Below are 24067 nucleotides of genomic sequence, written 5' to 3' on the forward strand. Positions count from 1 at the left end.
CTCTTGTAATTTCATGTCCAGTTCTCCTCGACCGGTAAGCAAAAAACAGTCACTTTCCTGGTTTATTCTTTAAATAGCCTTTATTTAGCAAAACTTTATTTAACATTCCATATTTCATATTACCAACATTTCATATTTTCCTCAGTACACGTCAGGAGATGTATTTACAAATGAGTGGCTTGTTGACAGGGATATCTGAACATCCACACAGCTCAGAACGGTTAAGCAAACGGTGTTCACCGCCTGCTCCACTAGAATGATTGTCACGACCCAGGTAAGTACATCTGACCCTTTCAGTTAAAGTAACAACATTTACAACCTATTCTCACCCTAAGGCACTGTTCTAACCTACAGTCGTAGTGACCATTATGGGATTAAGAATAGTCCGTTCTGTGGACGAAACTTCAGTTTAAGCAGCTGCTACGCTGGGGAGACGCTTGTCTAGGCCCGGGGGTGATGAATGCATCGCTGTGAGACGTACAATCGCTTCACTAGCGAAGCGTGGATGAACACAAGAACATGGCCGGAAGAAAAGACCAACGGTAAAACAGAAACAAAACCTTAAAACTTTAAAGCATTTTCCCGACAACATCCAGGGCTACTTTCTGACCAAACCGCTTCCACAAATGTAACCGATATACCTGATTTTGTCTCAGCCACACAACATCACAAAACGTGGCAAACACTTTTGTTACAGAGAAGAGTGAGATGAATTTTTTTTTCTTTACTGCTTTGGAAACAGTACCTTTGTAATGGTACTGAAGTGTGTTATTGCTGAGAAGGTCCAACCAGGCACTCCATTAAGAGTTGGTATGTTTAGGTGGGGTGTGTAACTCGACTGTAGCGTAACAGTTTTCAGGTGAACCACACAGGCATCCAGCCACTCAGCAGAGAGGTGCATTTCCCCATGTGCTAGAACACAGAACTTGTGCTAGATCAAAACAGAGGTCTCACAATATCAATTTCACCATTCAGGCAAATTTGTAAATTGCTTTTCTTCAAAACAAAAAAAAAAAGAAAAATAAATAAATTAAACAAATTGTCAAATGTGCTGCCAAACTATCACCAGGCGGTGCCCATTTCCCACCTATTACCTATTCCTCTGGACACACTGCGCATGACAGGAAACAGGAAAAGAACTCCATTACACCAAGCCTGTTAACTCTCCTCTCACAACCCAACAAGCAAACGTGCCCACATCACCAGCCGAAAAAAACAACCCCATTCTGCACCGAGATGATTTGAGACAGAATGTAAAAACAACCTCTCCCCCTTCCACCCCACTGCCCAAACTGACACTTACATACAGTCTCTGTCAAAGTACAACATAAGATATTCTCCCGACACTTATGCAGAACCCTCAGGCATTGTCCAAAGGTGTCAAATCTCAGTCTGATATGATAGGGCCTTTATTAGGAAATGGTGTCAAAAAGGAACAGACTACCCAGGAGAAGGGTTTGCGTCTGATGGAATGAACATCTAGAGAGATAAATCAACCGTAACAAACCCTCCTGCTACTCCCCGCCCTGTCTCAAGGCCTAATACTGATTACATACACAATACTTAAATATGAAGCCATATACTCTATACCCCTATATCATTTTGGTTGCCCGATTATATTTTCCTTTATTTAAAAAAAGTTTTTAATCATGGGATGCCTGGAATGAAGGAAAATTACAGTTACAAGTCTTCTCTGGACAATGCACGAATGTAGAAATGTTTAAATGGTAAAAAGATAAAACACAGGCGAGCATGTCAACATAGATTTACAGTTTCTCCACCCCTGAATGGTTATCAAGTACAAATTCTGGCCCCCGGGGGGACCGTGGTCCTTAGGTTAAATATTTCCAGTTGGATTTACACATTTACCTGCCATATTCAACTCTGCAGACACAAAAAGGAACCAAATGAACTTCACCATCTGAAAGCAACTATCAACAGACACGACCACATCTCCTATGCGTTATAATTAGTACTCCTAGGTTCTACCTTCATGTAGACAACCGTAACTGCTCCGTTTCATAGTTGTTTCCGGTTTGCATTTAAATTAAGAATTCGTAAAGTGTTAACTACATCGTCAAGTATATATACACGGAAAAACAAAAACGAACAAAATGTAAAATAATATCTGAAAACACGAGGTCCTGATAGAAACGGACCATATTAGAACGAACAGACACCGCAACAGATAAACATCATTAAATATAAAGCACTTATGCAAACTATTTTTTCCCCCCTCTTAAATTATTCACTCCTTCAATCTTGAGGAAAAGAAAATAAAGAGGAAAGTTACAATAACCGAAACAAGTGCCGTTACACTTCAGTTCTGACTGCAGAGCACCCCCTACTGACCACGTGCTGAAATGCCTCGACCATGACTTGTTAAAACCTTCATACAATGAACAGGAATACCGTCAGTCAGGGAACAAGTCTATCACTAATGCGTCACTACCGTAGAAATCCTTGATATAATCTTGAGATGTTCGACTGACGTTTCAGCAGAAAAAAAAGCCAGTTACAATGGAGAATATGAAGTCACGTGAAAACAAGGCTAAGTCTACAAGAACATCCCTAGGGGAACCGTGAATGTGTTTTTATGGAGGCCAGGGTCTTATTGTGTGTGGTCATAGCACAGCAATGTGTGGGTCTGTAGCAGGACACAGTGATGGGAAAATAAAGACTCATCAAGCCAAACACAGGCAGAGCTTCTACATACCATTAGCTGCACCAATCATTGTGCTTTTCTGTGGACGGTAACAACATTCTGATTGGATTAAACAGGTTGGTGGACTGACAGCTCATGGTAGCTCCATCCTTATTGGGGCTAATGAAACCTCACTCTCCCATCACCACTAACTGTTCTAGTACTGGCCATGAGAGAGGCAGTGGGCGGGGTTACTGTGACAGAGAGGGAATTCTGGGACTAACCTGGCTGAGTGACAGGTGGGTGGAGCAAGCCCTGGGGCAGTAGAGGACAGGTCCTGTCCCCAGTGGTGTAGAAACTCCTGGAGCTCACCATATATCCGTTCACCTCTTAAACACGCCACCATCACATTTCAGCCTCAACTGTTTGGTGTTGGGACTGGGCCAGGACACGCCCACAGGAAGAAAACCCCACCCTCTCCGCTCACGTCACTGTCAAAATAAAAGCCTGATAAACAAATCCTACACTGAGCTGGAGCAGTGACCTACGAAGGTTCAGTCCTGACATCAGAAACAAACTCCTTCACGCACACGCATGTAGAATGGACCCGTTTCCTGGAATTTATCAAACCAACCAAAACAACAGGAAAAAAAACAACATGGTATCGGAGGAATAGACTCTGAGAAAGCCATCGGAATAATTTATAACGCACTCCTCACAGTAAATATCAACACAGCAATAATGAAACAGAATAAAAACAGGACCGTTTGTACTAGGAAGAGACCTGGAGAAACCTAGAAGTGAGCACACTGAAGGAATATATTTTCCCTGAAGCTTTTTAAAATTATTATTATTATTTTTAATATCTTTGAGGTGCAAAGTTAGCAAAAATCCAAATTCCTCCATTTGAGATCCTCCTGTGGTCCTCCCCCAGCCTGTGTTTGTCTGTACGTCTGTCCGTCTGTCTGTCTGTCTGTCCGGGTGAAGGGTCTGGGTTGGAGTTGGAGGGCCCCGCTCACAGGACAGGACTGCAGGAGTGCAATAATCACAGGGGTTCTGGGGGCCCCAGCCTCACATCTCTGAGAGGAACATGGAGAGAGAAACAGGGGTCACACAAACACCACTGCACATGACCTTAGCGCACAGAGGAGGGGACAGAGATGGGCGAATCAAACACTAAAACACCATATATGTTATAGAAGAGATGTTTAATTCCCAGTTTCACAGACAGATTAAAGGAATACACCAACATTTTGGGAAATGATACGATACAAATGATACCTTGTGTAAATAAGATAGCTTCGGAGTAAGGTGTATTTCTTCACGTTGATGGAGGTAGGCTACTGACTCCTATAGGCTTCAAGTCTTGATGCTAAGCTAACACCTTATGCTAACATGGAAACAGCCAGTGAATGCACAAAAATCGGAATCGAACATAGTCTAAGTCTGGGCAAGTCGGAAAAGCGTTCAAGACACCGCGCTCTCTGCTCACCGGACAGGGCCTGGATGGGGGGCCCGCTCACTCCGTTCCCCTTCTCCTCGAAGGCCACCCTGGGCCCCTCGGGGCCCCCGTTGTGCTCCGGGCCGTCTCCGTCGATGAGCACGTGGCTCTTGCTGTGGACGCCCAGGTCGATGAGCTCCTCGAAGGTCCAGGTGCCGGCCTTGCCCCTCAGGCCCTGGAGGTCCACCAGCGGGGCGTCCTCGTTCAGGAACTCCAGCCCCTCCACCGTGCGTGACTCCGGGGTGGGGCTGCAGGCCAGCTCAGGGCCGTCTGGCGTGTGGGGGGTGGGGCTGAGACTGCAGGGGGAGGGAGAGATAAGGTAAGAAACCATATGCTCAATCAAACCTGTGGGGTAATCTGTCCTCTGTATTTGACCCATTGTAGTTCATTAGGAGCAGTGGGCAGCAACAATGCAGTGACCAGAGACCAACTCCAGTTGTGAGGCCAGTGCCTTGGTCAAGGGCAAAGGCAGGAGCAGGTTATACCTAACCTGATAAGTATGTCTGCCATGATAAGCATGAAGGAGGGAGAAAGAGAGAAGAGAAGAAGAGAAGAGAGGAACAGCTGTGAGAAGCTCTGTACCTGTGCTCCACAGGCTCCTCTGGGCAGGTGCTGTTGTGTTTCTGCGGTCTGTCGCCCTCTTTTCCATTCATGCCCCCAAACAGCCCTTCCTCCTCTATTGGCTCTCCAGAACGTGGGGCCAGATTCTCAGCAAATGGCTCTCCTGAATCCAGAGTCAGTTTCTCTGCCATTGGCTCTCCTGAATCCAGAGTTGTTTTCTGTGAGCTGGTCTCTACTTCCTGGGCAGTACTGTCTACAAACTTTCCAAGTCCCTCTCCTGCACAAAGAGAGGACAACACATGTAACACACAAGCACGCGCACGCACGCACGCACGCACACACACACACACAGAGGAAGAAAACAGACTTACCCATGGCTTCCTGGTTTGTGTGATTGTCCTCCTCTCCATTGAGATCCAGCATGCCCTTGTCTTCCATCTAGAATAAATAAATAAAAATTGTTGAAAAAATAAAGAGCTGGCTTGTCAGTTTCTTCTAAATTTTTTAAACTATGTACATGTGGGGCCATTTCACAGACACAGTTTAAGCTCAACTGAATGGAGTATCTCCTTTCAAAACATTGAGTTGATCTGTGTCTGTGAAACTAGCTTGTAGTTGATTCAATATAACCATTTTTCCAGTGTTTAACAAAGCTTAGAGTAACTGAGGGGGGGGGTTCGTGGGAGGCCTACCTTGAGGTCGTTCTGCTCCGTTTTCCTGGTCCTCTTCATTATCTCATCGATTCTCTGAGGAGGGAAGAGAGAAAGCGTCAGCGCGGAGAGGCTCACAGAAGGGCTTCCTCGCCGGAGGGATTCTCACCCACCCTCTTCCTCTCCATGCGCTCCTGCAGGTTCTGCTGCATGATCCTCTCCCTCTCCTCGCGCTGCTTCTCTGCCTCCTCCAGGGCCCGGGCCTCGGCCTCCTCGCGCTGCGAGCGGGGGGAACACGGTGCGTTAGAGGCCAGCGTACGGTCCAGCGGCACGGCGTGTGACTGGAGCGCGTTTATACATTCTGCGGAGGACGACGACCGCAGCTAACGTCGGGCGACAGCAGAGCCTTCGTGAACGCTCTTCCATTTCAGTCAGGTGATGCTCTCGTCGCCGGACTATAAACCTCGCTGGCCTTAACCTACCAATCAGATCACCCCTCTCAAAAAAAACCATCAAACAATGATATAATACACTCGCCAACGAACCAATTGTAACAGTCCTCCAAACAATCGGATCACATTAATCCACTAACTAAACACCGACCAATTTTATCCATTCAACGACCAACCAATCGATGGACCGCCTTCGAACATAAGTTTAGAAGGTTATCCAATCGTAATCGAGAGTGAAGTCCTCCCACCACGGGAGGGCGGTACGTCAGAAATCCTCACCTCCTTCTGCAGCTCCGCCTGCTTCTCCTGCTCCTCCTGCTCCAGACGCACTCTCTCCTCCTCGGCCAGCCGCTCCTGCTCCTCCTCCTCTCTCTTCCTCTCCTCGGCCCTCCTCTCCTCCTCCACCAGCTGCCTGGCCCTGTCCTCCTCCGCCAGGCGCTCCTCCTCCTCCTTTCTCACCCTGAGGAGACGCCGGCCCGTTCAGCCACGTTCAGGAACCACAACAATATCCTGCCTTTGCTTGCAGGCGGGTGAAGGGTAACTGCACACTGGATCAAACTTGTTTTTAGCTGCAAACGTACTTGTATGCCTACTTTATAGTGAAACATTTTAATCCACGCCATTATTTCAATATATCTGAAATAATATAATTTTGGCTTAAAGGTACAATAGATAATTTTGGACTTCTAATGGTCAACAAATTCCTCCAAACCACAACACTGTTTATCCCTCCCTCTTCTCTGTAAATGTGCTGACGTTGAAACGCCATTGGCTGTGGCAATTATAATTGTTGACGCCCACAAATTTGTCTGTTTAATATAATGGCTTTTTCAAAGTGGGCAAACCTGCTGTGTCAATACAAAACAGAATACTGCCAGCACCTGATTGGTTAGAGAATACTTTTTGCAAATGAGATGGACACACCCACTCTACCCACCCCAGACCGCATTCTTTCTAAATTGTGTAGAAGGCGGAGCCAGTCTGGAACAGTGAGTGCAGTTACTCTTTAAATAAATCTAACTAATCCCTTAAAGAGGAGTAGGGTAATGAAGGTGACAGTAGTGTCAGTCCTACCCATTATGAAGTGTTTTTAAGTGGGATCTTTATCGTAATTTTTATTTGGAGAATAATTCCATACTCTAGTGCCATATCTTTGCCTTAGTACTCACTGTAAGCAATTAGCATTTTATTAGCAACCAGAAATGACTGAGCGGGCCTGAGCACTAAAATATTATTAATTATTAGCACTGAAATGAAACGCGCTGCGTTGGGTGTTTTCTGATCTTCCTCACCGCTCCTCTTCCTCCCTCTGCAGCTTCAGCTGCTCCTCCCGCTCCTTTTGCTCGCGTGCCAGACGCCGTTTCTCCGACAGGATCCTGGCGGCCTCCTCGGCAGAGGTAGTGCCCCCCGCGGCCTTGGAGCTGGAGTCTGCGGGGGACAGACGGACAGACGGACGGACGTTCGTATCTGCTCATACCCAGATCCTCTACCCGCAAACACACACTTTCACTCGCATACAGATATTACACTGTCCACAGAAAAACTCACACATGCGCACGCACACAAGCACAAACACACGCACGTGAACTTGCGCACGTGTACGCACAACCCCTCTGGAGGGTACATGTGTGATCACAGTAAGCCACACACCCTAACGAGGATGAAAGAACATCAAAGGGAGAGGAGTGGTCTGTCTGCATCTTTATCTCCCAGAAAAGCACTTGTTCTGCAGTACCTGCCTCTAGCCAGCAGGGGACACTCACCACCTGATAATCACATTTTCTCTGTGCATGGTGCTCAGGCTGACTACAAATGAGAAATAATCAGTGGGCTCCGAGCTGATAACTGAAGGAGGAAGAGAAGGCAGAACTCTGATGAACAGATGCTTGCTCTCTCCCAGTAAGTAACTGTGATTAAGTGGGGTCTGTTAGTCACTCTGTCCAGCTCACAGAACAAATTGTGTCTAACTGGAATAAAACGTATCAGACTGAGAATACAGCGACTCCTCTCACCCACTCCTGGGACAGATAATTATTTGAAACCTTTTCACATTTTCTGACAAAAATAAAATTCTGAATCATCCATTGTCATCTATATACAGAAGATCTTAGTTCATGAGATTGAGGGTTTGTTGTCTTCACGCACCGTCTTTGGTCTTGTTGCCGGGCGGGGTGCTGGCAGGGGGGGTCTCCGTTGCCTGGGGGGGGATGAGGGGCTGCATGGGGGATCCCTCTTTGGGTTTGGGGTCCCTCTTCCGCAGCGTGGGGGGGCCGGTGGGGGTGAGGGCGGGGCGCTGGATGGGAGGGGGTTTGGAGGCAGGAGCGGGCTGTGGGGAGGCGGGGCGCTGGATGGGAGGGGGTTTGGAGGCAGGGGTGGGCTGTGGGGAGGCGGGGCGCTGGATGGGAGGGGGTTTGGAGGCAGGGGCGGGCTGTGGGGAAGGGGGGCGCTGTCTGGGCCCGCTGGGGGAGGGGGGGCGGGCCCGGGGGCTCTGTCTGTGAGAGAGAGGAGAGGCACAGGCACAGGGTTAAAGGGGCAGTTCAACCAAAAATGCTGCATTGTCTTCATCATTACCTTGCCTAACTGTGCATCTTTGATGAAACATAGTTCAGTAAGATACTGGTCAAAACAGTGTGACACTTAACCACTTCACCCAGAGTACGGGTGTGTGTGTGTGTGTGTGTGTGTGTGTGTGTGTCTGTGGACCACTAACTAGTTCTCAAATAAATGTGCATTTTGAGCTCTATTCATGTCCGTGGGCAGTTATGTGGGTATATTTGGAAAATGTATAAATTGTCAGCTCATTGAAGATCACGAAAGCTGTAGAGGTCCATTAGGCCATGGTGAACTGGGTCCAAAAAGATGTGATTTTGAGAGATGACATCACAGCAAAACTATCTAGATGGTTAGACAGTACTCTGAGTAAGTGAAAACATACTTTCATTTTCATTTCTGGATGAACCTTCAGACCGCACTCTGGAGTATAAATGTGTGCTCTGAAACAGGGAGACGCGCGTGCCCGCGGTGTGGGCGGGGCTTACTTGGCCGGGCCGGGGGACGGCGTTCTCTTATTGGTGTTGGAGGGCGAGGGGGACGGCGAGCGGCGCCGGCCCAGAACGTTGGAGGGGGAGGACGGGCGCTTCCAGCCGGGCGAGGAGAAGCGCTTCTCCTTCTCCGCTTTCTGATGGTCAGAGAGAGGGAGGAGAGAGCGCATTAACATAAACGCGCACACACAGACACACACTCACTGACACGGCCATGCACATGCTCACTCACTCACTCACTCACTCACTCACTCACTCACTCACTCACTCACTCACTCACTCACTCACTCACTCACTCACTCACTCACTCACTCACTCACTCACTCACTCACTCACTCACTCACTCACTCACTCACTCACTCACTCACTCACTCACTCACTCACTCACTCACTCACTCACTCACTCACTCACTCACTCACTCACTCACTCACTCACTCACGAGCGGGCGCACGCACGCACACAAGCACGCGCACAAAACACACACACGCACACACGCACGCACGCACGCACGCACGCACGCTCACACATGCACGCACACACGCACTGACTATCAGGTCACCAGCTCATTAAAAAACCATAACAGTCACAAGGTCCTTCAATACAGCCCAGACCTGAACGCACTATTCTTCACTGCCAGCTAAGTGGTAGGATGCAGAATTATCCTCTCTCATTCAGAACAAAACATTTAACAAATTATTTTATACCCACAAGTACATGAAACAAGAAATACAAAGTGAAGTACTCCGGCGCTGCGATTCAAAGGTCTCTCATTTTCTCTCTCAGTTCTCGTTTCAACTCAGTGACATAACTGAATAAAAGCACAGGCCTGTGTATAATTCCATACGTGGGGCCTGGGGGCTAGTGCGCCAGGGCAACTGAAATGAGCCTTTCTGAAGCAGAGGTACCCTGGCGGTCTCCGTGAAGGACAATCGCCCACAGACTGAGGCCCGGCCACAGCTCACTCTAAACCCCTTCATACCCGCCCGGCTGGGGACGGAGACGAACAAAGTCTAACTCGGCGGGATAGCCGTCACTTCAGATCCACTTCAGAGTCCGCTCCGACTCCGACGCTCAGAAGAGCTTCACGCGGGACACCAGGGAGAACACAAACGCTCAACCGAGCGTTGTGGCCATTTCTATTCAAGGCTTTTAGACAGTCTTAAAACGAGCTCCAGTCTTTATAAAGTGGGAAAGCGGGAGATAACGGCTCAATAGGGGAACCTATAACACAAAAAACAAAATGGTGGACACCTGCTGGAACATTCTAACCGTTCTAACACTTTTTTTTTTTTAAAGCCGTGAATGAAACAAAATGGCTCCAGTAAGGGAGGGTGTTCTCCCGGGACCGCGGTGCTGCTGGGGAGGGACGTGTCCCTCCAGGAGGGTGGGGCCGACCGCGCTTTGCATGGCCTGATCCGCTCCTGTTATTGTGCGTCTTTGTCTCCGGGGCTGACAATGGCCGCCTTCATGCAAAGAGGAAGGGCAGCAGAGCCCAGCAGAGCTCAATCTCAGCGTTTCCTCCTGAAACCTCCGACAGGACGGCACTGCGTTTTCTCCCTTTTCCCAGCGGCCCGTAGGAGAGGGGCCACGCCCGGCCCCCTCCGCTACGCCCCACGGGCCCCGTGTCGGACGAGGCCGCCCTAAAGTGCAGCATCGCCAGATTCAAATCCAGGAGAAAGAGCCTGAGCTGCTTTGAAAGGCAAATGGTGGTGTGGCTATGAAAGGGCAGCTGTTTGAGCTGCCCTGCGGCTCTTCTTTTTCTGGCCCTGGCACACAGTTTTCCATTTCGGGATCTGAAACGATAACGTGACGGGTTCTGCGAAACCCCGAACTCGTTCCACAACAAGGACAAAGCTCCCGACACACTCTCAACAATGCCACCGGTGAGAGGTACTTGGTCAGCAGACCGCTCCAGAGCCGAAGGGAGTACGCAGACACAGGGCGCTTGTTTACGGTCCAGATTTAATATGACACCAGCCTACGCAATAAGAATACTACCACCTCCAGGGACACGGCTACATCTCCTGAATTGGGCCTCTTGCTTGTAAGAAGACTTAAGGCTGGTTTATACTCCATCGGGCTACCGTCGCTGCAACCAGCAATATCGCTGGTCACAGTGACATACGGTGTGAACTTCATAAATTAAATATATTTTAAACTGAACAACGACCCTAATTAATGTCAGGCGACGTGACAAAATTCATGAAGATTCGGAAATAGGAGACACAAATAGGAGCCTCACCTGTGTGACGTCAGGGGCCCCATCGGCGGTGGGGGAGGACGGGGGGCCCTTGCGGTCGGTGCTCCTGCTGCGGAGGGGGCCCCTGGGGGGGTTCAGGGGGCTGGCCGAGGCTGAACGAGGACAGAGGTGAGACTCTGATAAAAGACAGCGCCATCAGAGCGCAGGCGGCGGGAGGGACGGAAGCAACCGGAAACGGAGAGCGTAGCGGAGGAGAGGAAAGGAAAGGAGGAGGAAGAGGAGGAGAGAGGAAGAGAAGGGTGGGGTAAAAAAACACAAACAGAGCGCTGCGTGTTAGACACAGGACCAACTGGCGGCACTAGAAGCAGTAGACCCCAGGGGCTGGAAGGGAGGGGGGGGGGGGGGGGGGGGGGGCTCACACCGTATCCAAGCAACAGCACTACTTCTGCACGTGGCGGTTTTCTGGAAACCCCAGCAGCACCCCAGAGACCGCACACACGCCATTCCCTCCTCGTGCGTACACACTCTCAATCAGCAACCATTTCATTAGTCACAGGACAATGGTTAGAAATCACAAGCAAGCTGCATTTTGGATTATCATGTTATGGGAACACAGTATCTTTTGATGAAGACAAATATATTTCGCTAAATTGATTTCAGGATGACCGTGTGGTCTGTGGACAGTATGGGAACGGCTAATGACGTCAAATATTCCCAATGCAAATCCTATTTTGGGAAGGAGGAAGTTGTTTGACTTCCATCCCAACAGTCCCAACAAACAAACCTACTTCCCCAACAACTGCCCTGTGCCACAGGGATAGCTCCAAATACAGGTCACAGATTTTGCGGTTAAAAGGGCAGTTGCCGTTTGAACCACAAAAAGCCTCTTTTTACATTTCTGCTGTGATATTGTGACCTGGTGTTTGCAGTGATATGGGGCAGTAATGTACTATGGAATTGTGTGAATATGGTTACATCTGATCACACAAGCACTTTAATTTGAGTAATTAACCCCTCCCCCTCCACTGTGTCCCTAGATGATGAACAAAACAAAGAATGAGTGAGTGAATCACAGACAAGCAAGCGCACCCTTAAAATGAACTCCAGTAGTCGGTTAAATATGAGGTCTGGTAAGCAGCAATGTCTTCATAAAGGCCAGAGAGTTGTGCTTTTAGGCAACTCCATAACCGAGTAAATTGTCCTTCGTCGCCAGTGTTGTGGGAGAACTTTGCTTGGTATCAAGTGCCCAGTGCAGAAACAAAATGGACTGAAATGGAGCGAGATTATTTAGACTGTACTGTGAGACCGGGCAAGAGCAGGGCACCTCTGCCAACGTCCTGACAGTAATCTCAAGTCCTCTTCATTTTATCAATGGAGCTTGGATTAATTCTCCGGAATAGGCGAGGAGCGCAGTGTTAATCTCTAGGGCTTGGACTAATTCTCAAATACGTAGGCATAGGCGAGCAGCGTGGCGCTAATCTCTAGGGAAGCTGAAGCTCCCTCCATGCCTGTAGCTTTTCAGCTACATGAAGAATATCCATGTCCATGAATGTGTATAGTAAGCATAGCGCCATTATCCAAACTGCCTGAGCCAATGTCGCTGTTGCCAGGACATAAGGTCAATATGATAGCTATAACAACATCTACTGCAGATGCCACTGACTGAATGTGCCCTATCCTCCGGTATTCAAAAACTATGCACACACATTACAATATAGCTAAAGCACCACATTCAGATTAATGTGTTACGGTTATGGCATTACTGTGATGTAGTGGTGCATTATGGAGTATGAGTCCTGTACCGAGGTACACGTGTGAGACTGACCACGCCCAAGCACCTTTCCCTGAAGGCATTACATCACCGCCCAGCACAGCAGCACACCACTGCAGTCTCCCTGTCCGGAGGGAGGGGGCTGGGGAACGGGGCGGGGGCGGGGGCTGGGGAACGGGGCGGGGGCTCCGCTACACCACCGGTCTCTGTTCGGGGGGCCGTCTGGGCCCGGCCGGTTACCTGGGGTGGATCCGTCGGCCGACAGCGCGGTGGCGCTCTTGCTCCGGGCGAGCGAGGCCTGGGTGGGGGTGAGCAGGCGGCTCAGGACCCCGCTGTCCATGGGGCACGTCAGGGTGCGACGCGCTACACCGCCCCCAAACCGCCACGGAGCGAACACAACCCGACCAAACAAAAAACAGAGGGGCGGAGGAGGAAGAGGGAGAGAGGAGGGGAGGAAAAACCACAGGAATCAAACCAGCGAGAGAGAGGGGAGGGGGAGGAGAGAAAACGGGAGAATCAACACAAGAAGCACCGGTAGAGTGATTAAACCCATTATGAATAATGACACAAATCAAACAGCACTGATCTGAAACACAGGGGAGTGCAGAGAGGTGAACAGGACAGACTGAAGGTAAGTGAGTAGCCTGGTGCACAGGGTAGTAGGGGTTTGGGGTGAGAGGGTTGGGGTCCCCAAAGAGGGGGTAAAACACGTGACCAGAGTATTCAGGCAAGTGCAGTTTCATTTCCTCTGCACAGTCACATATAAAGGTCCTCTGATGGGCTTTTCTCATGGATTAAAAAATTCAGCCAGGTGAATGTACACTTGTGTTTATTGTGTTTGCATTATAGTGTATTTACTGCCATGATATTCACAGCAATTCCACATATAGCCAAATATCCAGCAGTGTTTCTTACAGGTAACAGAAGAGACAAAAAAACTCTTGCCTTCATGGAAGCGTCTTTATCGTAATCGGAGTCAGAGTAAAGGATATTAAACCAGACTACCCAAAATACAAAAAATGGAAAAAATACAAATAAAGTGTCCTAAGGTCTGACAGGTTGCTATGGTAATTAGGCCTGTTGGTTTCTCTTCATGCCCCCTAAAACAGCAGTGGTCCATTTATTTTCTTTTTTTCCCCATTTTAGAAAGAGCGGCCGCATCCTGTTGAAACGTGCTGGGCAAGTCCAATCAGATTCAATCAAAGTCTGTGTGACTGGCAGTGTTGGCCCTGGAGGACCGTGATTTGAGGATCAGGGGACAGTGAGGAGAGCAGAGTGTTAGTGTCGATGTACAGGTGTTCTGGCGTGAGGGACTTATATCCCTTCTGTATATAGCACACCAATGCATTCCCGCGGAACTGGAAGCAGAACTTCACACAGTTACTATATCACACTTACCGAGTGAACACAGACCCAGGGCAAAACGGCATTAGAACGCAAACATATGACACGTGACACGCCGTGAGCGTGTGTGTGTGTGCGTGCGTGTATGCGTGGTGTGTGTGTGTGTGTGTGTATGCGTGGTGTGTGTGTGTGTGTCAGTGCCAGTCTCGTTGCTTCCCTAGAGCTCCGGGAGGGCACTGACACACACCGCAGTCACAAGACCGACGCACAAAATCTGCCGTTACTTCAGCTGCGAGGACAAAACAGACAAACATGTTCGTGAGACAACAAATGATTGTGTTAGCAGCACAAAGGGGCCATTCCTGGAGAATAACAAACAGGACGAGAGTGGCTGCGAGCAAACACTTCATGCGTGACACAAGCGCAAGCTTTCTGCAAAGACGGCAAGCCTAGCGGAGTTAAGGCACGGGACAAGAGAAAGTCCAGAAAGCTTCCAGACAAACAGCTCGTTCTCGGAGTCAGGCGGTGAACGAGTTTCAGCTCAAACAACCGACCACAAACGTAACATTCAAATGGCGTTTCTGCGTACAGGCACAATGCTTGTTAGTGGAAAACTGAAAAGGTTTCATCTTCTGCTGCCTTGACCATTATCAGATGAAGAGTCAGGTTTTTAATAATTAAGTACATTTCTCCCTGAGGTTAGGCACAGAAGAGTGAGCGAGGCGTTAGCTGATTGGACAGGAGAGGAGGGAAGGCGGGCAGACTGCAATGCCTTCCTGCTCTGTCCTCGGCACTTTTCACCAGCGCAGATTAAAGCGTCACCCAATCGGGTTATTCCCACGGGTCATGTGACGGTTGATGAGGGTGAGTCAGCAGGACGGACGCTCAGGCAGGGTTAGACCGGTGCGACGCGGAAGCTACGGGGGACTAGCCACCTGATTGGTCCTTGGTGCCTTGTTCTAGTTTATTAGATTGGTCCCTCATTCGAGAGAGGGAGGAGCTCCGCCTCTTCGTTTTGGGGCCTACAGGGTAGATGAGTGGATAGGGCAATGTTACAGACCACTGACAGGATGTTTACTACTGACTCTGCTCATAGCACTGACAGCCTGTTTACTACTGACTATGCTCACAGCACTGACAGCCTGTTTACTACTGACTATGCTCACAGCACTGACAGCCTGTTTACTGACTATGCTCACAGGGCACGGACAGCCTGTTTACTGACTATGCTCACAGCACTGACAGCCTGTTTACTGACTTTTTCAGCCTGTTTACTGTTTTGACTGTGCGTGTTCTTTAGTATCACTGTATCTTAGCCTGTTAATACTCTAGGAATCTGACCGAGCCCTTGACCTGCAAACTGAGCTGAGCTGGCCTGCGTCTGTGTTTAAAGCAGCGGGGGGGGGCTCCTGCACCTGTCTGCTCCACCTGAGGCTGCCTGGGGAGGCTGCTGTCCTTAGCAGGCTGCTGGGACACGTTACTAGGCAACCGGGTTAGAGACGAGCTCCTTCGCTTAGCACCTGAGAAACAAAGAGAGTTCACAGGCTGAGGTATAAAACACTGCGGCTTTGCTGGCTCAGTACTGCCCGCCGCTGGCCGGCTGTGGAGGAAAAAAGGCCAAAATCCACAAGCGCCGATCGGTACTGGTCACTGCTGAGAGGGAACCTGTGGGAGAGACGCTAAACCACACACTGTGCAAACCTCACAAAACACTTCAGAGAACTGCATTCAGAAACACGTGTGCACATGAGGTGCAACAACGCTATTGGCAATGGAAGGAAATGAAGAAACTCTGATTACGACACCATGCATGTGCAATGGGGATCGGACCCCTTCTTGGGGTTCTGTCACGGTCATTCCAGATTGTTCTGGAAGGTGAAGTGTGGGGTGAGCAGGCGGATTCTGATCAAATGCTAAACAACCAGTGTGCTGGTCAGTACCCACGTTACTGCTCTTCTGGGTCCAGCAAAAGTGAACTGCACAACATCCAGAAACGGGGGTGGGGATGAGGGTGATTAACAGGCAGGGTTGGGCAGGGTTGGGCAGGGGGGGTTAGTGGGGGCGGGGGAGCACACTTACTCTTGTCGGGAGAGTTGATTAGGGTGGCGGAGGAGGAGGACAGACGTTTGCTGATGAGCGAGTCGCCCTGCTGTTTCAGGTTCATGGTGGACGTACAGCGCTTGTCAACTAGGGACACAACACACAGACACAGACAGGGGAGGGGGCAGGGGGCAGGGGTTACAGCCAGCAGGTGACAGAAGACGGGGGTCACACAGGAGAAGACGCAGGGGCGCAGAGGAGTGGAGGTGGTGAACGCACTTTCCCAACCGCCCTGCTGTTAGCGTGACTAGCGTGACTCACCTCACCATATAACTGATGTCATATATGTAACTGTTTTGAACTTAAATACTTTTCTACACTTTACTGAGCTTGTATTGGCACCTATGAAGTACTCTCAAAAAAAGCAAATCCCGCCTTCTGGTCCTCTATGTTGGCTCTTCAAGATCAATCGAGCACAGAAAAGTGTTTGAATCCAAAACAATTACACATTTGACCCAGGTCTGACTTCCAGAAGCACTGAACGGTCTCTCGTTTAAATTTCACAGCATCCAAAAACTTACTCGCCCAGGAGAAAGACCAAGCTTATGAACATGCATTCCCAAGGGTGTACTCGCAAAAAACCTAAAAGGTATGAAAATGGTCTTTTTTTCTTATAGATCTAGGATCTTGCTACATATAGGATAGTGAAAATGTGTGACATTATTGCAATTAAACTGTCAAATTCCCCCTGTCTTTCCCACACTGCCGCGGTTAAGCTGCACACTGATACTCTTGTTATCCAAGGCAGTGGCATTCTCTCGTCATAACAAAGCACTGCTTCTGTCCGTCAGCGAGAGCACCCACTTCACTTCAAAGAGTTTAAGGCAGGCCATTCACAATGCACAGGGGGAGGCACTGTTAGTCAACAGGGACGAGAAACCCTCAGATATTTAAATTCATGACATCACATTTAGCCCGGGGTGAGGCATCCACCACAGCATCACACATGCACACAGTGCTCAGCACGTGCACGTTAATGTGGGGTGAGGGAGGTGTGGTTGTGCTAATCGTGTTTCTGTTCGTGCACTCCAGAGTGAAACCTCGGGATGCCATCGTGACCCTTGACCTGGAAGTGCTTGGAGGAGGGGTGGTGGCCGTCAGAGGAAGTGAGGGACGGGGCCGTTAGTGAGCTGGTGGGGTTTGGGAGAAGGGGCACCAGGTGAGGCTGATTAGAGCAGCACCTTGCAGGGTCTTCTGGGGCTGCTCTGGGGAGCAGGGAGACACGAGTATAACTACAGGACAGGAGGGGGCGCCGGCGTCACCTGGAGGGGCACACAGATCCCACGGGGGCGATGAGGGGCGGGGCTGAGTCACGCCCCTGGCCGCCCGGATACCTGCGTCTCTCTAGCAACCAGTACACGGCAAAGGGGGAGCAAAAAGCTCCAACAGAAGGAAGAACTGGCGGGTATTTCACAAAGCGGGATTCCGCAGCTTGCCGAATAATGGAGTAAAACCCGGAACAGCGCATTTCACTTCCGTCCATGTTCTGGATTTGGGAGGGCTCTGAGTTTTCCTCAGTGCAGTTATCCAGCTAACTCGGTAATCCTGCTTTGCAAAACAGGGCCCTGGTGGGTATATACCATGAGGAGACTTGTACAGGGGATAAGAAAGCATATGACATGTTGACACACGTACCTTTTATTACCATTACAAACGACAGTGAATGTGAACATGTGTAGGATATTTGCTAGAGGGAAAAACAGTCTTATTGACATTAAAGGCAGGACCATGGAACATGTGGGGCTTTAAATGGAGCCTGAAGCAAAATTACCTCATCAGACTATGACCTCAGACCTCCTATGATATCTCTGGAGCAGATCCTGTGTCTGACATACGGCTACAGCCTGGAAATTGCCTAATGTCAGGGAGGCCTGGTGTGCTCTCTCGCTCTCGCACACGCACACGCACACGCACACGCACACGCACACGCACACGCACACGCACACGCACACGCACACACACACACACAGTGGTCAGACACAGTGCTCTCTCGCTCTTACACACACTGAGCCAGGCCCATTCGCAGCACTTTTCACAATAGAGCCATGACTCCTGCTTTCATAACTAAAGGGTGGAGCGAAGCAACACACCACTTAAGGGCATCAGGGATGAAATGAAAAAAACTTTATTTAAATTACACCCACAGGAGACAAAACAGCAGCCTCAGCAATAAAGGGAGAGGAGGGGGAAATGAAGGCAGAGGAGGAGGGGAATAAAGAGAGGAGGAGCGGGAAATAAAGGGAGAGGAGGAGAAAATAAAGGTAAAACGTGTCCTTACCGCTCCCGTTTTCGGTGTCTGTGGTGATCCCTCCGCCCCAGGACCACCTCTTCTGCCGCTGCTCCAACCTGTGACTGCGCTCCTGAGTCCTCCTGACCACCGCCTCGTAGTGCTCCTGCAGAGCAAAGTGTCAATCAGCCACCAACACATGCTAATGCTACACCGCCGACTCATGCTAATGCTACACCGGCAACGTATGCTAATGCTACACTGTCAACGCATGCTAAAGTTACACCGTCAACACATGCTAATGCTACACCGGCAAAGAATGCTAATGCTACACCGGCAAAGAATGCTAATGCTACACCGTCAATGTATGCTAACGCTACACCGTCAACGCATGCTAATGTTACACCGTCAACGCATGCTAATGCTACACTGCCAACAACACCAACAACACATGCTAATGCTACACTAAGCTAAGTAGCTGCTGGTAGAAGCATTAGCAGCCCAGTAGGTGGCAATCTCCCTTGGGGATCAAAGATACCAGTGCCACAGACCTATGATGTGACATTTGTATTACAGACAAGGGCTTTTAAAGGAATATTTTAACCTCCTGCACAGAGCCAAAGAGGATGTGGTCTACTAATGGCCCAGTAGCCTAGCGTGCATTAGTAAAGACCGGAGATCAGCGACGATAAACGCATTAAATCCCAGCAGAGCCGCTCCCGGTGAAGCCCCACTCGTGTTACCGCGACGGCGGCGGCGGCGTCGTGTTTCAGACGCAGTGACCGGGTGTTTCCAGCGCCCCGCCCGGGCGGCGCCTCCCTCACCTTCTCCTCCTCCTGCTTCTGCTTCCTCTTCTCCTCCACGGCGGAGCGGCGCTGCTCCTCCTTCCGCCGCTGCTCCTCCAGCTTCCTGTGGCGCTCCTCCACCTGCCGCTCGTACTGCTCCCGCGCCTTCCGCTCGCGCTGCAGGATCTGAGACTCTCGCGCCGCTGCGGGGGGTCAGGGGGGTCTCATTCATTTCACCTCATCCACAGCCACAGGCCACACCATGTACGCACCGTATGCATTCATGTCCGACACGCTGAATACGACATGCAGCCAAGACCTGGGTCAAATACGAAGTGGTTTTGGATTCAAATATTTTCTATGCTTCACTGAGCGTGTTTTGTGTATTGGAACGGAACGGAACATATGAAACTCTCTCAGAAAAGTGTGAAACCCACATTCTGGTCCTCTTGCTTGGCTCAATCACACCAGTCAAGATCAAATCGAGCACAGGGAAGTATTTGAATCCAAAACAATTCCACATTTGACCCAGTTCCGCATACACAGACTACGGCTGAATATTTTGGGTGGAAGCTTTTACGGTCGAGTGAAGTGCAGTTGGCCAAACCTGGGAACTGAACCACAAACCGCTGTGCTCCACTGCCGGCCCAGAAAGGGTTGTGTTGGGGGGAAGGGGGGGCATGCTTAACCACATGGTGGCGCACATGCGTCCCACCTTTAAATTCCCTGCCCAGACCAGCTATGCAATCAGCGACAGTGGTTTGTGTCTCAAACGGAGGGGTGTTTAGATTAGGGTTTGGTTCCCTCGTTCAGTGTGACCGGTGGACTGGGGAGTGAGCTCACCTTGCTGCTTCTCCTGCTCCTCCCTCCGCTCTTTGGCCACTCTCAGCCTCTCGTCCGTTTTGAGGGCCGCTCCGTCTATCACTGCCGACACAAACAGCCGCCGTGTCACTGTCAGTCCCAACCCTGCCGCCATCTTAACCTAATGCGTGCTCATGGGGGAGTCTTTTGTGTGTGGCACGCGCTAGCCTAATGTGCTGTACCTGCCAATGTGTTCGATGTATGAGTGTGTTGTATATGTGAGTGTGCATGTGCGAGGGTGTTGTATCATGTTGTATGTGCAAGAGAGTGCTGTATCTTGTTGTATGTGCAAGTGTTGTATCATGTTGTATATACGAGGGTGTTGTATATGCGAGTGCGTTGTACACGCATGTTGCATGTGTCACATACGCGAGGGTGTTGTATCGTGTTGTACGTACGAGTGTGTGTTATACCTTGTTGTATGTGTGACTGTATTGTATCTTCTCGTATGTGTGAGCGTGTGTTAAATGTGCACATCCATGAGAGACAGAGATGCCGATAGTAAGTTGATTACCTGGGCGCGTGCCTTGCGGCTTGGCTGTGATTGGTGCTGCTGCAGCAGCTGCTGGGCTGCTCCCCTGAATGCGCCGCTCCTCTGCCTGCGCCTGCGCAGCTGCAGCTGTAGATCACATGACCAACAGCTTCAGTGAGTCACACATGTCACAACGGACCCAGGCTGGAGCCGTGCGGAACGCCTCATTTCTGTGATACTCAGGCTATTAATGTTAGAGTGAGAGAGGAAGCAAGGTCTCAGGGACCTGGCCAAATGAAAGTGTAGCATTCATGCTCTGCCAAGAAATAAAATGGTGTTCATGAGATGGAACTCCTTTTTTTCCTACTTAAACTTGGCGTGCCGCCATATCCATAACTTCATACTATGGTCTTTTCTACTCATTGACAGTGTCTACATTTTAATCAAGATCTACGTTAGTCAACTTTCGTGGTTTCCGCAACAATCATACAGAAACAAACTAACCCATATTGCAAATAAATCAGAGCTAAAAAGCGTCCTTGTTAAATAATTTCAGTGACTGCTGATAATCAGTGGCACGCAGCAGCCACACCAGCCCTGCTACGTGACACTCATACAAGCTAAGCGAGTGGCCATTCGGAAACGCACAAAACCAGACAGGGATTTATAGCAGAGAGGCTCTACAGAGTACTTCACTGACCCGCAGTCACCAGGCTGCAATCAAACGCCTCCTCCAGGAAATGAACAGCAGACCTGATTTAGAAACGGCAAATTTGCAAGAACAGGACCGCACTGAGAGAACGTTCCGTTCCGATTGGCCAGGTCTCTCACAGGGCACTGGGGTAGGCTGGACCTCACCGTGGAAACGCACACTAGACCCAGCCTATCCCAGGGGTGTAGTCTTATACGAGAAGGGCCAGTGTGGGTGCAGGTTTCTGATTTAGTCCAGCACTATGACACCAGATTCAAGCAATCAACTAATCGTTGTCTTCAATCAATCAAGACACTGATAGGTAGTCAGGTGACTTAATGCCGGACTAAAAGAAAAAAAGAAGAAAAAAAAAAACTCTGCTCTACCCTGTACCGCCCCACCAACCCAGTGACTGTACTTTCTGTTTCCAGACAGCGAGGCGTTCATTCTAAGGGCCAGCACTACAAAACTGGGCTGTGACATCAGCACCCTGTTCATTTGTCTATGTGTTCCTCCATCTCTGCTGCAGAACAGTGTGAAATAATAATCCTGAAAATCACACAAAAATCACACAAATTTACTTATAACACTACAGGAGCGACAGTTGACTGGCATGACTACTTATCTGACTCATACATCCTAGGAAGTAGATTCACTGCCTAACCCAGTGCTACCCAGCCCGCTAATCAAGAACTACAAGCTATTACTGTAAGCAGTCTTCTGTGAAAAGTGCTTCACAAATTAAATCTGAATCTTGATTTGAAGCGGCAAGTACCTGACTGTAGTAGAACAGAGAACCTTCTGAAAGACCGAATACAGGGTTGTCAATATTTTGGGGAGGGGGGTTAACAAAATGGGATTACCTAGGGGTGAGGGATGCCCAGCATTTCCCCGTTAATCCCAGAGGAAATTTAAGCCGGTTAGCTTCTCCCCGGTGGTTCGGAAAAGGCCCGAAATGCGTCTAGCTGCCTGCTGTATGCCAGTGTCGGCATGAGTGGAAAGAGGGAGGGCCTAATGGCCTTTCCATTAGGACGAGGACGCCATCATCGATTGGCTCTGAAAGGCCTGAGGGCCCTGGGGAGGTACAGCCTTACAGACTGCAGGACGGGGCGCAGGAAAGAGCAGCGCCGGCTAATGGGAGTTAGCAACCCAAACGCCCCAGCTTCCATTCTCAGGCCGGGGCCTGACACTGCTATCGTACCAACAGAAGCTGAAGAAGTTGCTCTGGGTAACCCTAATGTAAATTGATGAGTCATTTTCTACTCTTGCTAGATGGGAACTGCAGACAGATCACACACAGATGTATCACACACAGGGGTATTATACAGGTGTATCACATACAGGTGTATTATATAGGTGTATCATACACAAGTGTATTAAGGAGGTGTAACACACCGGTCCATTATAAAGGTCTATCACACACAGGTGTATCACACATAGGTGTATCACACACAGGTCCACTATAAAGGTGTATCACACATAGGTGTATCACACACAGGTCCACTATAAAGGTGTATCACACACAGGTGCATCACAGGTACTGTGATGCCTTGTATCTCCTGAACTGAGGATTAAGTGCTGACACCGCTGCACTGAGCCAGTCAGCTGAGAGCAGTTTAACACAGACGCACAAACTCTGGGGAGAGGAGACAAACACGAGAGAGAGCATAAACAAAGTCTGCACTGCTTCAGGGGAGGATAAAAAACCCTTTTCACAAGGCTAAGCGAATAAAAACAAGAGCGTAATACAAATAAAAACTTGTCACAAAGCCACTTCCGGGTTCTGCTCTCAGCGACCCCCTCCTTGTGAAGCCCACACAACGCTCTCTGGTCGGCGCCATGACAACGGTTGCTACCTGACGCAGGTCAGACAATGGAAAGGCGAGCTGCAGGTGAGTCCCTGGAAACTGATGGAAATCTCCTGGCTTCAAAGCAGCAGGTAATGCTGATGCGCCATCTCTCCCCATACGAAACAACCAACGGCAGAGGAGCTCCTGCCACTCCACCCAGCCAATGGAGTCCTTTTCTTCCTCACGGCTGCAAGGGTGGGGCCAATCCATGACAATATAATATTTGAAACCCGAGACAGACCCCTCCCTACACACACAGTAATATTTACTTTGATGTGAATTTTGCATTCGATTACATCTGATATGCATACTGGCCACAGCAGATCAGGCGTGGACGCTGAACCTGTACACTAGATTAACAATACGAACAGACAGTAATCTCAGCTGAACACTGGGAAACCAGGTGTGTTAACATTATGCCTATGGGGAGATACAGATTTCAGCCATTTGTCCAATTACTTCTGGTCCCCTAAAATAAGGGGGGGGGGGGCTGTAAGGGCTGTATGAAAAGGGCTGTAATTCCTACATGGTTCACCCAATATGGAAGTGAAAACCTTAAAATTAAAGCTGAAAGTCTGCACTTTGACCACATGATTGTTTTCTTTCAACTGTTTGTTTGCTAAACCAAAACATCAATAGGTGTCAATGTCCAAAGACTTACAGACTGCACTGTATATTTTCCTCTCATAATACAACTGAAGCACACAGAGAGACGTAGGTGCTACCACTAGCCCCCAGAACACAGGTCCTCATACCATGTCACAAGACAGAAGAGGACTCAGTGAAGGGTTCATTTCTCCATAAATTATGTATTTTACACCAACAGGCTACAGGCATCGCTGCAGCTCACAGCACAATGAACACCATAACATGGCATATTGCTTGTAGCCTTTTCCTGGTGGATGTGACAGTACAG

The 24067-nt window shown here is 49.4% G+C and overlaps 1 protein-coding gene across 4 annotated transcripts in view; it reads right to left on the bottom strand.

Moving 5' to 3' along the window:
* Positions 1-61: 61 nt before the first annotated feature.
* Positions 62-24067, bottom strand: part of LOC133124128 (MAP7 domain-containing protein 2-like) — a 31421-nt gene continuing 7415 nt past the window's right edge. The window contains exons 2-21 of one of the 4 annotated variants that reach the window (XM_061235046.1): positions 20653-20757; positions 20121-20201; positions 19317-19480; positions 18544-18658; positions 17447-17527; positions 16245-16352; positions 15581-15685; positions 15101-15187; positions 13062-13184; positions 11093-11202; positions 8847-8986; positions 7954-8300; positions 7101-7236; positions 6088-6268; positions 5530-5634; positions 5399-5452; positions 5078-5144; positions 4728-4983; positions 4137-4441; positions 62-3723 (exon numbers count right to left, since the gene is read on the bottom strand). In XM_061235046.1, coding sequence (XP_061091030.1) covers positions 3716-3723; positions 4137-4441; positions 4728-4983; positions 5078-5144; positions 5399-5452; positions 5530-5634; positions 6088-6268; positions 7101-7236; positions 7954-8300; positions 8847-8986; positions 11093-11202; positions 13062-13184; positions 15101-15187; positions 15581-15685; positions 16245-16352; positions 17447-17527; positions 18544-18658; positions 19317-19480; positions 20121-20201; positions 20653-20757 — 2678 coding nt within the window. In that variant the 3' untranslated portion in view covers positions 62-3715. Of the gene's footprint in view, positions 3724-4136; positions 4442-4727; positions 4984-5077; positions 5145-5398; positions 5453-5529; positions 5635-6087; positions 6269-7100; positions 7237-7953; positions 8301-8846; positions 8987-11092; positions 11227-13061; positions 13185-15100; positions 15188-15580; positions 15686-16244; positions 16353-17446; positions 17528-18543; positions 18659-19316; positions 19481-20120; positions 20202-20652; positions 20758-24067 lie in introns of all 4 variants that reach the window. The other 3 variants (XM_061235045.1, XM_061235047.1, XM_061235048.1) reach the window with 3 other exon arrangements.

Source organism: Conger conger, chromosome 3, assembly GCF_963514075.1.
Source record: "Conger conger chromosome 3, fConCon1.1, whole genome shotgun sequence".
NCBI lineage: Eukaryota > Metazoa > Chordata > Actinopteri > Anguilliformes > Congridae > Conger > Conger conger.